General features: G+C 33.9%; 1 protein-coding gene, 1 long non-coding RNA gene and 1 pseudogene across 2 annotated transcripts in view; all 3 read left to right on the plus strand.

Moving 5' to 3' along the window:
- LOC107898934 (probable U3 small nucleolar RNA-associated protein 11) overlaps window positions 1-11,443 on the plus strand; it is a 38,855-nt pseudogene extending 27,412 nt beyond the window's left edge.
- A 1,238-nt stretch (window positions 11,444-12,681) lies between these two features.
- The window catches only part of LOC107898946 (probable U3 small nucleolar RNA-associated protein 11), a 33,838-nt gene continuing 30,121 nt past the window's right edge, over window positions 12,682-16,398 (plus strand). Inside the window, exons 1-2 of the mRNA XM_041084206.1 lie at window positions 12,682-12,873; window positions 13,474-13,515. Coding sequence (XP_040940140.1) covers window positions 12,776-12,873; window positions 13,474-13,515 — 140 coding nt within the window. The 5' untranslated portion in view covers window positions 12,682-12,775. The remainder of the gene's footprint in view (window positions 12,874-13,473; window positions 13,516-16,398) is intronic.
- Window positions 13,522-14,540, plus strand: LOC121210983 (uncharacterized). Its single transcript, XR_005906306.1, has 3 exons — window positions 13,522-13,908; window positions 14,014-14,107; window positions 14,219-14,540. It is a non-coding gene; the product is annotated as an uncharacterized lncRNA (long non-coding RNA).

Raw genomic sequence — 16,398 nt, forward strand, 5'->3', positions numbered from 1 at the left:
TATTCTAGCCGCGATCTGCATTAAAAAAAACCCTAATTGCGCACGCCGCGCCTTGAACCCAGGCTCCTCCCACGCCCTCCTAGCACCCTTAGCCACTGGGCCAGATGCCTGCTTGTGCTAAAACTCAGCCCTATTTTATTAATGAAGCCTACTGCCCAGATTCCCTTAAGAGGCCAAATTAAAACAATTTTTTTCCTAGAGTTTAAACACCAAAACAGCAATACTTTTATAAATATATATTTTATTTTTTATTTTTTTCTATCTAATAATAATAATTATAATAATAATTTTATAAATATATCTAATAATAAAAATTTCAAATATCAATAATACAGTAAATAATAATAATTTTCATAAAAATTTTCAAACATACATACAATAATATTTTTCTAAGAACAATAATTTTATCTCATAATACTAATTATCCGTAATAATAAATATAGTAAAAATTTTCTAGTAGTAATTTAATTCAAATTTTTTTCTTAAACGATAATATTTAAAACTTCTTAATTATTCAAGTTTTCTTCTATCTGGATCCTAGACTCAAGGCCCAATTTTTTCTAGGCCCAATTTTTGGGGCGTGAATGCGATAGTTGAGAATATGGGGAGGAGAATCAAGTTGAATGCTGCAGAAATAAGAACCCCGTTAAGTGAGGTTTTGAGGAAAATGGTGGAAAGAGGGTTAATCATGCAAAACTTGGTGAACAAATCCCGAGAAGCAAGGAACTATAATGAGTTCCACGGGGAGGAGGACCATGAGATTCAGAGATGCAGTGAATTCAGGGCCCTGGTGTAGGGTCTAATGGACAACAAGGAGCTCGAGTTCTTTGAGTTCACTGAAGGAGAGGACGTTTGCACCGCAGGAGAAGGGTCAGTAGAAAAGGTTTATGAGGCTGGTTGCCCAGTGGTAATTATCTCACGGCCAAAGATCAGCGGAGCTGGAGTAAAAGTTACACCAAGAGTTGTATTTCAGAAACCCGTGGCTTTTCCTTATAAGGATAGCAAAAAGGTGTTATAGAATTATAACTGTAATGTGACAGTCTTGGGAGAGGAAAGTTTGGGCATCACGCAAAACACAAAAGCCGAACCTGTAAAAAGAAAATCTTTGACAATCGAACAAGGGGGAGAAAGGTCAGAACAACTGGTTAATGAACCAGAATGGAGAATGAAGCCAAGGAGTTTTTGAAATTCTTAAAACACAGCGAGTATAGTGTTGTGGAACAATTACACAAGTAGTCGGCACGTATATCAGTACTGGCGTTGCTCTTAAACTCGGAGATACACCGTAATACGCTAATGAAGGTATTGAACTAAACCTATGTCGCTGATGACATTTTGGTAAACAAGATAGACCGCATTGTCAGCAACATAAGCACCGACAATTTCATCTCTTCAGTAACGATGAAATACCGCCAGGGGGTATGGGATCCACCAAGGCTCTGCACATCACCACCCGTTGCAAAGGGTATACATTATCGAAGGTACTAATTGATAATGGATCGACACGGAATGTCTTGTCCCTGTCCATATTTAATAGTTTGCCTGTAGACAGCTCTCATATGAAGATATGCCAGAACACAGTAAGGGCATTCAACGGCACCGAAAGGAAAGTAATGGGAATGATTGAGGTACTTTTTCAGATTGGACTAAACACATATAAGGTAGATTTCCTAGTGATGGACATCAGGTCTTCTTATAATTGTTTATCGTGGAGGCCTTAGATTCACTCAGCGGGGGCAGTACCATCGTCATTGCACCAAAAGTTAAAGTTGGTGACAAAAGGGCCGACTGATAATGATAAACACAGAGGAGGACATTATCGCATCCGTTACCAGTGATGCGTCGTATATATAAAATGGTGGGAAGGAAATAAAGTGTTTCTTTCAGTCATTGGAATTAGTAATTGCAACTTTCATCATCGAAGAAGCAAGGTCCCAATGCCAAAAATATCCTAAGCTGCGAAGATGAGCCTACAACTGACAATAGGAAAAAGGGGCATTGGTTGGAAGGGGACTCGGGAAATACCTCCATGGACGGGTTGAAGTGCCAATCTTGGTTGATAAGCAGGATTGTTTTGGTTTGGGGCATAAGCCAGACACCAAACAGTGGAAGGAAGAGCTAAAAAGGAGGCAAGTGAGATGAAGGGCACGATTGAGTAGGGTAGAGGTCAAGTGAAAGTCAATGACCTTTCCCCATATATCTAATACATTCGTGTCAGGAGGAATTATCCATCTTGAACCGAAGATGACAAGAGAAGGGACGACTGAAGATTTGATGGGAAATTTAAGCATCAACGCCGTATCAGAAGAGGGAGAGGTGGGAGAAGACTTATCGGGAATTCGCCCTTATGCACCTGAAGTTTTCTGAACAACTGGACTGTGGAAGAAATTCCTATAGTTCTTAGAGCTAATACGGAGTAATGTTCAAAACACACTTTTTGTCTTACACCTAGAAACAGTAAGAATCTTTTGTGAAATAGGCTCATGTTCAAACGTCTTTATTTTTAATAAAAAATGCACTTTTGTGTCTCATTCTAGATAAATATTCTTTTATTTCTCATTTCATTCATAATCATGCCATACAAATAAGCCACTCTTAGATTCATTCTTGGATATTCTTTTGTGCTTACAATAGGTCTCCAGATATCAACGACACGAGAGGCGCTGCTACAGACTCAAAATCTCTTTTTGGACGAGATATGCGTTTAGAGGGATATCTGGATTTTGAAGGTGATAAAGATTGTGGATTATCTCTAGATTTGTTAAGGATAGTAGAACGGGAAGACAAACAGTTTCTACCTTATAAAGAGACAATTGAGAATGTGACCTTAGAAGAAGGGAAAGAGGTGAAAATTGAAACTTGCATAACCGAGGAAACAAGGCAGGACCTAATTAAACTACTGCAAGAGTTCAAAGATATCTTCGTACGGTCATATCAAGACATGCCTGGGTTAAGCGCTGATATTGCGGTGCATCACATCCCCATAAAAGAAGAGTGCAAGCCAGTTCAGCAGAAGCTCCGAAGGATGAGACCCGATATTGTACTAAAAATAAGTGAAGAGGTCAAGAAACAATTTGATGCTGGGTTCTTACAAGTGGTTAATTACTCAGAATGAGTAGCCAACATTGTCCCCATCCCTAAGAAGGATGGAAAGTGCGGATGTGTATAGATTACAGAGACTTAAATAGGGCCAGCCCAAAGGACAACTTCCCCCTGCCTCACATCGACACTTTGGTGGATAACATGGCAGGTTGCTCACTATTCTCCTTCATGGATGGTTTCTCGAGATACAATAAGATAAAGATGCATCCTGAAGACATGAAAAACACCACATTCATAACTCTATGGGGAACATTTTGCTAGAAGGTGATGCCATTCGGGTAAAAAAATGCGGGTGCAATGTATCAAAGAGCCATGGTAACCTTGTTTCACGACATAATACACAGAGAAATTGAGGTTTACGTCGACAATATGATTGCAAAATCTCAAACAGAAAAAGAGCATATACAGGTTTTGAGGAAATTATTCTTGAGGCTGAGAAACTTTAAACTAAAGCTCAATCCAACAAAATGTACTTTCAGGGCTGGGTTAGGAAAGCTACTCGATTTTGTAGTCAGCGAAAAGGGAATTGAGGTTGAACCCGATAAAGTCAAGGCTATACAAAATTTGCCTCCGCCGCACACTCAAAAGGAAGTTCGAAGTTTCCTAAGGAGATTTAATTACATCACCCGGTTCATTTCACAGGTAATTGAGAAATGTGACCCCATATTTTGTTTCCTCAAGAAACACAACCCAGGTGTGTAGGATGATGAGTGTCCGAAAACCTTTGACAAGGTTAAACAATATTTGTCCAATCCCCATGTACTAACGCCACCTAATCCTGGTAGGCCATTGATATTGTATTTGACAGTATTTGACAATTCAATGGGATGTGTGCTTGGCCAACATGATGAGACAGGAAAGAAAGAAAATGCAATATATTACCTCAGTAAGAAATTCACTAAGTGTGAAATGAGATACTCGCCAATTGAGAAATTATGTTGCGCCTTGGTTTGGACAACTCAGAGATTGAGGCAATACATGTTGTACCATACGACTTGGTGAATCTCAAAACTGGACCCGCTAAAGTACATGATGAAGCCAACTACTTTAAACAGAAGGATGGCCCGATGGCAAATTTTACTTTCCGAATTTGACATAGTCTATGTGAACCAGAAGGCTGTGAAAGGGAGTACAATAGTAGATTTTCTAGCCAGTAGAGCTCTATAAGATTACGAGTCTTTGAACTTTGATTTTTCTAATGAAGATCTAATGTATGTGGCAACTACTGAGGAAGACATTCCAGAAGATCATCCATGGAAACTGAATTTTAACTGAGCACCAAACGTCGTTGGTAATGGAATTGAGGTAGTCCTGATATCCCCAAGTGGATATCATAATCCATTAACTTGCAAATTGGATTTTGACTGCACAAACAATATGCCAGAAAATGAAGCATGTATCATGGGGATCCGTGTAGCCATAGAGCATAAAATCAAGGTGCTAGAGGTGTATGAGAATTCTGCACTAGTGATCTATCAGCTCAAAGGTGAATGGGAAAAAGAAACCCAAAGTTGATCAACTATCGAAAGCTAGTTCTGGAATTAATTGAGGTTTTTGATGATATCACTTTCTGTTACCCCCCGCAAGATGAAAACCAGATAGCTGACGCCTTGGCTACATTAGCTTTTATGATCAGAGTAAATAAACAAGAGGATGTGAAGCCGATCCAGATAAGTGTTTGTGAGGCTCCAGCTCATTGCTGTAATATCAACGAAGAAGAGGAAATAGATGGTTATCATTGGTATCATGATATTCTACGATATGTGAAGAATCATGAATACCCTTATCAGACAACTGAAAATGATAAAGAGAATGTTGAGGAGGCTGGCCAGTGACTATGTCTTAGACGGAGAGATCCTGTATAAAAAGAGGAAGGATCAGGTGCTGCTAGGATGTGTAGATGCGGTGGAAGCTAAGAAAATCTTGGAAGAAGTCCATGAGGATGTCTGTGGGACGCATGCCACTGGTTTCAAAATGGCCGGGAAAATCATGAGATTCGGTATTACTGGTCCACGATGGAAAGAGATTGAATCAGTTACGCCAAGAAATGTTATAAGTGCCAAATTTATTGAAACAAGATTCACGTGCCTCCTTCACTTCTTCATGTTATGGCTTCTCCATGGTCTTTCTCAATGTGGGGCATGGACATCATTGGGCCGATTTCGCCGAAGGCTTCTAACGAACATCATTCATCTTTGCGGTCATCGATTACTTTACCAAGTTGGTAGAGGCTGTTTCGTACGCCAATGTCACAAAGTCAGCGATCAGCAAGTTCTTGAAAAAGGAGATCATATGTCGATATAACATGCCGAAAAGGATCATATCTGACAACGCATTAAATTTGAATAACAACATGATAGTGGAGGTCTGTAATCAGTCCAAAATTAAGCACCACAACTCGTCACCATATCGCTTGAAAATGAATGGTGCAGTCGAGGCGGCTAATAAAAATATTAAGAATATCATGGGAAAAATGACCGAGACCTACAAGGATTGGCATGAGAAGTTACCATTTGCTCTACACGCCCATCGAACATCTGTCAGAACTTCTACCGGGGCAACACCATACTCATTGGTTTATAGGATGGAGGCAGTTTTGCCCATTGAAGTCGAAATTCCTTCTCTCGGGGTTTTATCATAGTAAAAGCTGGACGAAGCAGAATGGATCCAATCCCTGTATGATCAACTGAACTTGATTGAAGAAAAAAGGCTAAAGGCTATCCGTCATGGTCAAATGTACCAGAAGCGAATGATGCGAGCTTACAACAAAAAGGTTCACCCCAAAGTATTCAATAAGGGAGACTTGATATTGAAAAAGATCCTCCCTATACAAAAAGATTTCAAGGGGAAATAGATTCCAAACTGGGAATGACCTTATATGGTAAAGGAGGCTTTTTCTAGAGGAGCGCTGATATTAACTGAGATGGACGGTAAGAGCCTGCCTAGCCCAGTAAATTCGGATTCGGTTAAAAGGTACTTCGTTTAAAGGAGAGACCAAGGCGAAAACCCACAAAGGGCGCTTTGAGGTCAAAAAAATAAAAAATAGAGATGCCAAGGCGAAAACCCGCAAAGATTTATTTATTTTAATTACCTAAACCCAAAATTTAACTACCCAACCCAACCAACAATCTATTAATACTAGACCAAGATTTATTTATTTTTACTTAAGCACAAACCCAATTACCCAATGGATTTAATTAAAGATAAACTCATTAAACAATTAGTAAGTTTATATTTTGATCGCTAAATTTTAAAAAGTTATAAAATGATCACTAAACTATTTAAAACTTTTCATTTAAGTCACTGGACTATTAAAAACACTATTGTACGGCCTTATTTATTCGCACTACCTATACTAATCGAAAAGTCTCATTCATTCCCTTTCTCTTGAACATCATGGATCTGTAAACCAAAATCTAGACAATTTTCTTATTTAATCTTCAACACTCACCATCAAATCAACTTGGAGCTTGCTAGCTGAACTTTTGAAAAAAACTTAACTAGCTCTTTGACTTAAATGAAAACTTTCCAATAGTTCAATAACAAATTTGCAACTTTTTAAAGTTAAGTGACCAAAATGGAAACTTAGTAAAAGTTTAGTGACCTTGAGTGTAGTTTACCCTTTAATAAATCAACCCAAGCCCAATTAAAAACAATTAGTTGCTCCCAAGCCCATATCTGTTTGCAGATACCAAACCCTAGCTCTTTCCCACCCAAAATTCCAAACCCACCCCTCTTCCCACCAGGTCCTTCCATTCACGTCGTCGATTGCTTCCCTTCACGCTGCTTTCTTCATCGTCTCCATCAATTGCTTACTTCCCTTTTCACTTAGTCGCTAGCTATTTTTTCTATTTTTTTTCAAAGGTCGGTTAAAGACTTCAAATTTGGATTAATTGTTTACTTTGTATTTTAAATTTTGAGTTTTTTATATGTAATAGGCAGTAGGCGTATGAGGCTTCAAAATTTACCTTTTTCTTATTTAGTTGAATTGTGATTGTTTAACTTGATGCATTGCTGTTGGTGTTAAAATTGATTTTTTTACCTTAAAAAAATCATTGTACAGGAAAAGAAAGAATTAAAAAAATTAAGCCTAATTGTGCTGAGGATATATGTAATCAATAACTTAGGTCTTTAAATAGAATTTAAAAAAAAAACCTCTTTCGTCACTAGCTGATAGCAAATTTTATCATGTTTATGTTACTATTATTTATTTGTAGTTGATTAAAATTTTTTGGATTTTTTTCTGCTTTTAATTTGAATTAATGAATTTGGTTGTTATTATTTTCTCAATGGAATTAGGGTTTTAGGGTTAAAGTTAGACTGCAGTCTTTTCCATTTATTTTGCTGGCTATTTTAATTTTGTAGCATGACACCATATTCATAAGTTTGTCCATCAGCAGTTAGGTTTTAACCGTGAAGTTCTGGTGATTGTTTGCTTTTTCTTACCCGAAAATGTCATCATTAAGGAATACTATCAGCAGACGTGCTCACAAGGAACGAGCTCAACCGTGAGTCTCAGCTTTTTGTTCCCTTTATTATAGCCATGCATTCTACATAAGTTTTCCTTATTTTGCATTTGCTTTCGTGTTGTTCAGTACTTGGTTATATTTTAGGTCATCGAGCAAAAAAATTGGGCTTCTTGAGAAACACAAGGATTATGTCGTCCGTGCAAAAGCATTTCACAAGAAGGAAGAAACATTACGAAAAAGTTTATTTGTTTAGTGCATTCAATTTCTTGCTGTTTATATTATAGTATGTGCTCACTAATTTCTTCCTCTTTTTTTGTGCTTTTTTTGTTGATTTACTCTACAGAAACTCAAAGAAAAAGCTGCATTCAGAAACCCAGATTCACTCTTTTTGTTGATTTACTCTACAGAAACTCAAGGACAAACCTACATTCAGAAACCTAGATGAATTTTACTTTTAGATGATAAAAACGAGAACTGTGGATGGAGTTCATAAACCTTAGTAAAATACAACTTTCTTGTTTATACTGTTTTCTATTCATGCTTGCAAATGTAGAAAGCTTATGATCGCGTGATTTCGTGATAGGTTTTAAATATTTATAATTAATCATTCTTGAAACTAACTATTATCGCGATGTAGGCAAGTGTACCTATCGAACAGTAGTATAGTTTTAGCAAGACCGGATTGTCGAACCCAAGGGAACTAAAAGTACTAGTAATGACTTTCTTTTTAGTATCTAGTCTAAGAATAAAGAGGTTTTTGTTTTAACTAACTAATTATCTAAACTAAGAATTCACAGAGAATGGAATTAGGGAATTGCTTTTGGGAAAATCGATTGAATTAAAACAATACCTAAGGAAAAATCCACCCAGACAGTACTTGTTATTCTAGCTCCGAATCGGACAATTTATTCATTTAACTTGTTCCATAGAGATCCCTAAGTTATGTTATTATCCCTATTCAAGACTAATAACGTCTAATCCCTAGATTGAATAATTGGGACCTTTCTCTAATTAACACCCTAGGGTTGCATTAACTCGATCTATGGATCCTCTTATTAGGTTTCACCCTAATCCGGCAAAATCTTGTCACCCTATGTCTAGGCGCGCAATCAACTCAGCTTAATTATGACAAATGTACTCTTAGACAGGGTCTATTCCTCCTCTGAATAAGAGCTTATCTTGAATCAGTATCCTAGGATATCAAAACAAGAATTAAGAACACATAATTAAGAACAAGTTAAATATTTATCATACAATTCAGAAAATAATAACAAGATTAGTCTTAGGTTTCATTCCCCTTAGGTATTTAGGGGATTTATTTCATAACTAAAAAGGAAAACATCTCAGAATAATAAAGAATACAAAACATAAAGAAAACCCAAAACTCCTGAAGGGGAAATTGAGGAAAGATCTTCAGTCTTGATGGTGAACTCGGCTTTTGAGATGGATCAATTGGCTTTCTTTGAGTAATTCCTTACTCACTATTCTGTGTCTCATTTTTCTTCCTCCTCTAGGGTGTATTTATAGGCTTTGGAATGCCTAAGAGCCCTCAAAATTATCCTTTTTCCGAATTGGACTCAACTTGGGCTCGGCAAGGACACGCCCCTGTGACACGCTCGTGTGCGATTGCTTCAGGCCGTGCTCGAGCCTGCCAAATTGACACGGCCGTGTGGTCTGCCCATGTAAGGACGTCCAGGCCGTGTTGATTTTGTACTTTGGCCTATTTTCTCCGATTTTGGCCCGTTGCTCGTTCCTTTCGCTCTCCTATACTCTCCTAAGTATAAAACATGAAATTAAAGCATTAGGAGCATCGAATTCACCAATTTTAATAGGAAATCATCCATAAAATGCGTTAAACATGGGGTAAAAATATGTATAAATTATGGTTTATCAGCTTATTTGGTCTTCTTTTCTTATTTTCCGAATTCTATATTTGTATAGGAGTCAGGCTAACAAATACACTGAAGAAAAACTCATGCTAATGAAAACTCAAGAAATAGGATATATACTACAGAAATGCAAAGTGAAAGGAAGGTACCAATGAATGATTTTTGGTTTATCAAGGGGTATATGATATTTCCTACATGGTCATGGTGATGAAAATTATGTGCAACTAATCATCGCTACTATTTTATTCTGCTGCAGAAAATTGAGAAGCTAACTGCAGTGTTGCATTCTGTTGAAAATCATCCATCTAACAGACACATTTACTATGCCGAGGATAGGTTTGATTTCTTAATATTAGTATATCACCCTTTCTTTTATTCCTTGTCTCTGGTTGTTAGCTAGAAACAGAAATTATGAGCTACTGTTGTACAAGACTAGTATATGGTGATAACCTTTCAACTAAAAAAGTGATTTACCTTTAGTTTGCCTTCTTTGAAATTCAACTGAAAAGTACCTACTTATCTTCTATTGTTTTACCACATTCTTTAAATAATATCCATCATGAAATTTGATTTTTTAAGCTCTTTAGAAGTTTTACTAACATTTATCATATTAATTTGTGATACTTCTATAGTGTTAATTTGTGATACTTCTATAGTGTCAGAAATGTATCCATGATTGGCCAAAAGAGAAAAACAAAAAAGAAATATGGTTGAAATTACTTGCTCTTGTCTTCATTGATTAAAAAAAATACCCTGATTTTGCATCCGTGGTTGTTTTCATTGGTATGGTTGTTGGACCGGTAAAATTAATTGAAATATAGTTCTTGAGCCCTAAGATATAGAACAGTTTAGCGGTATATGTTCTCATTATCTTCACAAACTGGGGGGAAAAAAGGAGACCTTTTGATGAATCAAAGTAAATTTTATACTTATTAATATTATGTATAGTTTTGAAATATAAGAAATATGTATTCATATATATTCTTATTTACAGGGAAGAAGCTAGAGAATTACAGTCACAAGCTTCAGAAAGCAGAGTTACTCCCCCTTCTGGTGATATCCCTGATCTTATTAAAAGGTTAGTTAATTGACAATATTTTACATGGTGTGTTTGACAAATAACTGGAAGGGCCATTGACATTATGTTCACTGCCATAAGTTGTCTTCATCTTGACCATGATTTCCCATCTTTACACATTTTTGACCTTTCACATGTAGGAAGACAGTTGCTTCTTACAGGGAATTAGAAGCCAGGAAGAGTAGAGTGAATAAGCTGAAGAAGCTATATATGGAAATGTCACTGAAGAAGGAATTACAGGTACGGATAATATTTTAGGGTTTAATTGCATCAGATGTCCTTAAACTATAGTCCAGAGTCTAAACTATTATCCAAATCCAAACTTCAAATCATAGTAATTGGACTCTTATGGACTTGTCAACTTAACCATCAGCAGAGGCGTTAAATATTAGCATTCATTTTGATGTTGAGCATGTTTAAAACACAAGAAACAATTTTTAAATACATGTGTATTTGTTGGATTGATAGTTTGGATTTAAAGTGTTCAAAAAATGGAACTCACTTTAAATCCGTGCTGCTCTTACGATAAAATTCGAGCACGTGTTTTAAATATGCTTTATGTCAAATCTAGTGCAATCAATCCAACATTTTAAGAAAATTTCAATATAATGTGGACAATGCATTTAAATTTTAAAATAGATTTCATGGTACAGAAAAAGGGTCGGAAGTGGAAACTCCGTGAAGACGAGTTAGTATGTCCAACCTCCAAGCCAGTGTATAAATGGAGATCAGAAAGAAAGTGGTGACAAAGATGGTTGTGTTGGTGAAGGAAGCAATTTGGCTTTAGCAGCTTTCCCCATGTTTTGAGAGAGATCTAAGCCATAAATATTGAAAGTTTTGCATTGTTATGATTTTCAGGAGCATGGGACCAATTATATATGATATGAGAATTATTATTACTTAAATGAGTTATTTATTTATTTATTATGTCTGAACTCTCTTGAATTCAATTTAATCCTTAATACTTTATATTACATTATTTTTATATATTATGTAATTGAAAACACGTTAAAAAATAAATCTATACTAAATATATAATATTACTTTAATGTATTAAAATAATGTTAAGATGACTATATAAAAAATTCAATAAATAAAAAAATATATAAAATTATTAAATATTAAAATAATATAATAAAAATATTTTTTTAAAAATTAAAAAATAATCAGGAAGGGCCTAAAATGGACTTGGGTTAGTCTTTTGTAAATATGAACGGATTTGGGAAAATTTTTAGGCCCAGATTTCAGGCCGAGCCGAGCTTGGGCAAGTATAAAATATGTTAATATCATGCTTAAACCCGGCTCGAACCCGGCCCATGAGCACCTCTATGTTATGGGTAGTTTTACGCATTGTGCTAAAAAAAGCAGATATGATCAGAACCTATAATGAGATTATTAAAAAAATAATTTATTATAATCATATTTTTTAAAATTTAATCAACTTAAGCGATGGATTATCGATTATTAAAATATACAAAGCCGAACCAACTGACTTAATTGACTCACAATTATTATTTTTAATTTATTTCAAATATATTTATAATATAATATAATATATAATTTTAATTACCTAAACCCAAAATTTAACTACCCAACCCAACCAACAATCCATTAATACTAGCCCAAGATTTATTTATTTTTACTTAAACACAAACCCAATTACCCAATGGATTTAATTAAAGATAAACTCATTAAACAATTAGTAAGTTTATATTTTGATCGCTGAATTTTAAAAAGTTAGAAAATGATCAGTAAACTATTTAAAACTTTTCATTTAAGTCACTAGACTATTAAAATATCTATTGTACGGCCTTATTTATTCGCACTACCTATACTAATCGAAAAGTCTAATTCTTTCCCTTTCTCTTGAACATCATGGATCTAAAAACCAAAATCTAGACAATTTTCTTTTTTGATCTTCAACACTAACCATCAAATCAACTTGGAGCTTGCTAGCTGAACTTTTGAATAAAACTTAATTAGCTCTGTGACTTAAATGAAAAATTTCCAATAGTTCAATAACAAATTTGCAACTTTTTAAAGTTAAGTGACCATAATAAAAACTTAGTAAGAGTTTAGTGACCTTGAGTGTAGTTTACTCTTTAATAAATCAATCCAAGTACAATTAAAAACAATCGGTTGCTCCCAAGCCCATATCTGTTTGCAGATACCAAACCCTAGCTCTTTTCCACCCAAAATCCCAAACCCACCCCTCTTCCCACTGGGTGCTTCCATTCATGTCGTCGATTGCTTCCCTTCACGCTGCTTTCTTCATCATCTCCATCAATAGCTTGCTTCACTTTCACTTAGTGGCTAGTTATTTTCTTTTTCAAAGGTCGGTTAAAGACTTCAAATTTCGATTAATTGTTTACTCTATATTTAAATCTTGAGTTTTTTTATGTGTAATTGGCAGTAGGCGTATGAGGCTTCAAAATTTACCTTTTTCTTAGTTGAATTGTGATTGTTTAACTTGATGCACTACTGTTGGTGTTAAAATTGATTTTTTTACCTTGAAAAAATTATTGTACAGGAAAAGAAAGAATTAAAAAAAATTAAGTCTAATTGTGCTGGGAATATATGTAATCAATAACTTAGGTCTTTAAACAGAATTTTAAAAAAAATCTCTTTCATCACTGGCTGGTAGCCAATTTTATCATGTTTATGTTACTATTATTTATTTGTAGTTGATTAAATTTTTTTGGATTTATTTTTCTGGTTTTAATTTGAATTAATGAATTTGGTCGTTATTAGTTTCTCGATGGAATTAGGGTTTTAGGCTTAAATTTAGACTGCAGTCTTTTCCAATTATTTTGTTGGCTATTTGATTTTGTAGCATTGCACCATATTCATAAGTTGCTTCATCTACAGTTAAAGTTTTAACCGTAAAGTTCTGGTGATTGTTTGCTTTTCCTTAATTGAACATGTCATCATTAAGGAATGCTATCAGCAGACGTGCTCACAAGGAACGAGCTCAACCGTGAGTCTCAGCTTTTTTTTCCCTTTATTATAGCCATGCATTCTACATAACTTTTCCTTATTGTGCATTGGCTTTCGTGTTGTTCAATACTTGGTTATATTTTAGGTCATCGAGGAAAAATATTGGGTTTCTTGAGAAACAAGGATTATGTCGTCCGTACGAAAGCATTCCACAAGAAGGAAGAAACGTTACGGACAAGTTTATTTGTTTAGTGCATTCAATTCTTGCTGTTTATATTATTATATGTGCTCACTAATTTCTTCCTCTTTTTTTGTGCTTTTTTTGTTGATTTTCTCTACAGAAACTCAAGGGGAAAGCTGCATTCAGAAACCCAGATGAATTTCACTTTTAGATGATAAAGACAAGAACTGTGGATGGAGTTAATAAACCTTAGTAAAATACAGCTTTCTTGTTTATACTATTTTCTATTCAGGCTTGTAAATGTAGAAAGCTTATTTGGTCTTCTTTTCTTATTTTCTGAATTCTTTATTTGTATAGGAGTCAGGCTAACAAATACACTCAAGAAAATCTCATGCTAATGAAAACTCAAGACATAGGATATATACTACAGAAATTGCAAAGTGAAAGGAAGGTACCAATGAATGATTTTTGGTTTATCAAGGGGTATATGATATTTCCTACATGGTCATGGTGATGAAAACTATGTGCAACTAATCATCGCTACTATTTTATTCTGCTGCAGAAAATTGAGAAGATAACTGCAGTGTTGCATTCTGTTGATAATCATCCATCTAACAGACACATTTACTATGTCGAGGATAGGTTTAATTTCTTAATATCAGTATATCACCCTTTTTCTTATTCATTGTCTCTGGTTGTTAGCTAGAAACAGAAATTGTGAGTTGTTGTTGTACAAGACTAGTATAGGGTGATAACCTTTCAAGTAAAAAAGTGATTTACCTTTAGTTTGCCTTCTTTGAAATTCAACTGAAAAGTACCTACTTATCTTCTATTGTTCTACCTTATTCTTTAAATAATATCCATCATGAAATTTGATTTTTTAAGCTCTTTGGAAGTTTTAGTAACATTTATCATATTAATTTGTGATACGTCTATAGTGTCAGAAATGCATCCATGATTGGCCAAAAGAGAAAACAAAAAAGAAATGTAGTTGAAATTGCTTGCTTTTGTTTTCATTGATTCTAAAAAAAAATACTCTGATTTTGCATCCATGGTTGCTTTCATTGGTATGGTTGTTGGACCGGTAAAATTAGTTGAAATATTGTAACGACCCAAATTTTTACGATTATCAGAAAAGTGTATTTTTGGGTCTCTGTCTCTGAAAAATAGATTCGTAAATATTTTTTAAAAATATCTACGAAACTAATTGAGTGGTTAATTAGAGTTTAATTAAGTGAATTTAGTTTAATTAAGGATAATTGGATAAAAGGATTAAATTAAATATAGTGTGAAAGTTTAATTATAGAATAACTAAATTTAAAGGGGGCAAATAAGAAAATAAGCCAAAATGAGTGTCAAGTGTATGGCAAAAATAAAATACAAGTGTAATAAATATTATACATACATTTGTAATACATGTATGTATTTGCTTATTATTTAAGTAAATATTAATGTATTTATTTTTATTAAATTGATAATATATGATGAATAAATTAAATAAAGACAAATGTGTGGATATGATTTGATACAAGTGTATTAATAAAAATACATACATTTGTAATACATGTTTTTGATATTAAATAGATATTTATTATTTATAAAAGATATTTAATAATTAAATAATTATATTATATGATTTTTATGTGATGAATAAATAAAAGAATGACAAATGTATGGTGATACATGGATACATATGTATTAATAATATACACATATATAAAAGTATTATTTATTATATAAATATATCATTAGATTATATATATATAAAACATAAGTAAATGAAAGAAAAAGGAATGAAATAAAAGAATGAATGAAACAGAATAAGGAATGAAACAGAGAAGGAAGGAAGAAAAGAAAGGAAAGAAAAGAAAAAGGGAAAATTGAGGGTTTAAAGCTTGAGGTTTAAATAGGTAAGTCAATTTAGCCCTTTTTACTTAATTTTGATGTTTTAGAAGCCTTGGAACAAGGTTTTGATGAAGTTGAGTTGATATTTTGAAAGATAGTTAATTATTAGATATTGTTCATGTTGAACAAAAAGATGAATTAAGGGCTAAATTGATAGAAATTCAAGTTAGAATTGATAAAAGGATTGAATAGTAAAGTAATTTATAAGTTTTGAATGGTAGGGACTAAATTGAAAGAATTTCAAAATTATGGTTCTATGGTGAAATTAAAGGGCTAAAATTAGTTTAAACTGAAAATTGAATGAAAATATTGAGTTAAATGTGAAGAATAAAAGTTAGTTTCGGTTTAAAGACTAAATTGGAATTTAGGCAAAAGATGAATAAAAATTGAAATATTCCAAATGAAAATTGAATGGTAGTGTATTGATAATTTTTAATTAATTTCCGTAGCTAGCGTTGTGCCGGAAAATCTCGGCTAAGCGAGGAAAGACGACGTCAACGAGGGTTAGCTCAGAAATTACGGTTGTGTTTTTATAATCCGAACTTAATATTTAATTGTTGAATTTATTATTTAATGTGTAGGGTGATGCATTGAAAAGCGAAATTTAATTGTTAATTATTAAATTTTGATTGAATGTTAAGGCAAGCATTATTGTGTTTTATGACTATTGAAATGAATCAAAATGTATATTGTATTGCAATTGAATTGCATGTGGATTGATATGAAAAAATGTATTAAATTGAATTGAAATTAAATTACGATTGAAATTGAAAATTTGAAAGTTTACTGAATACCCTATTAACTGTATCGGGCTAGTCGGATATAGTTGGCATGCCA

Source organism: Gossypium hirsutum, chromosome A12 (genome assembly GCF_007990345.1).
Source record: "Gossypium hirsutum isolate 1008001.06 chromosome A12, Gossypium_hirsutum_v2.1, whole genome shotgun sequence".
Taxonomy (NCBI): Eukaryota; Viridiplantae; Streptophyta; class Magnoliopsida; order Malvales; family Malvaceae; genus Gossypium; species Gossypium hirsutum.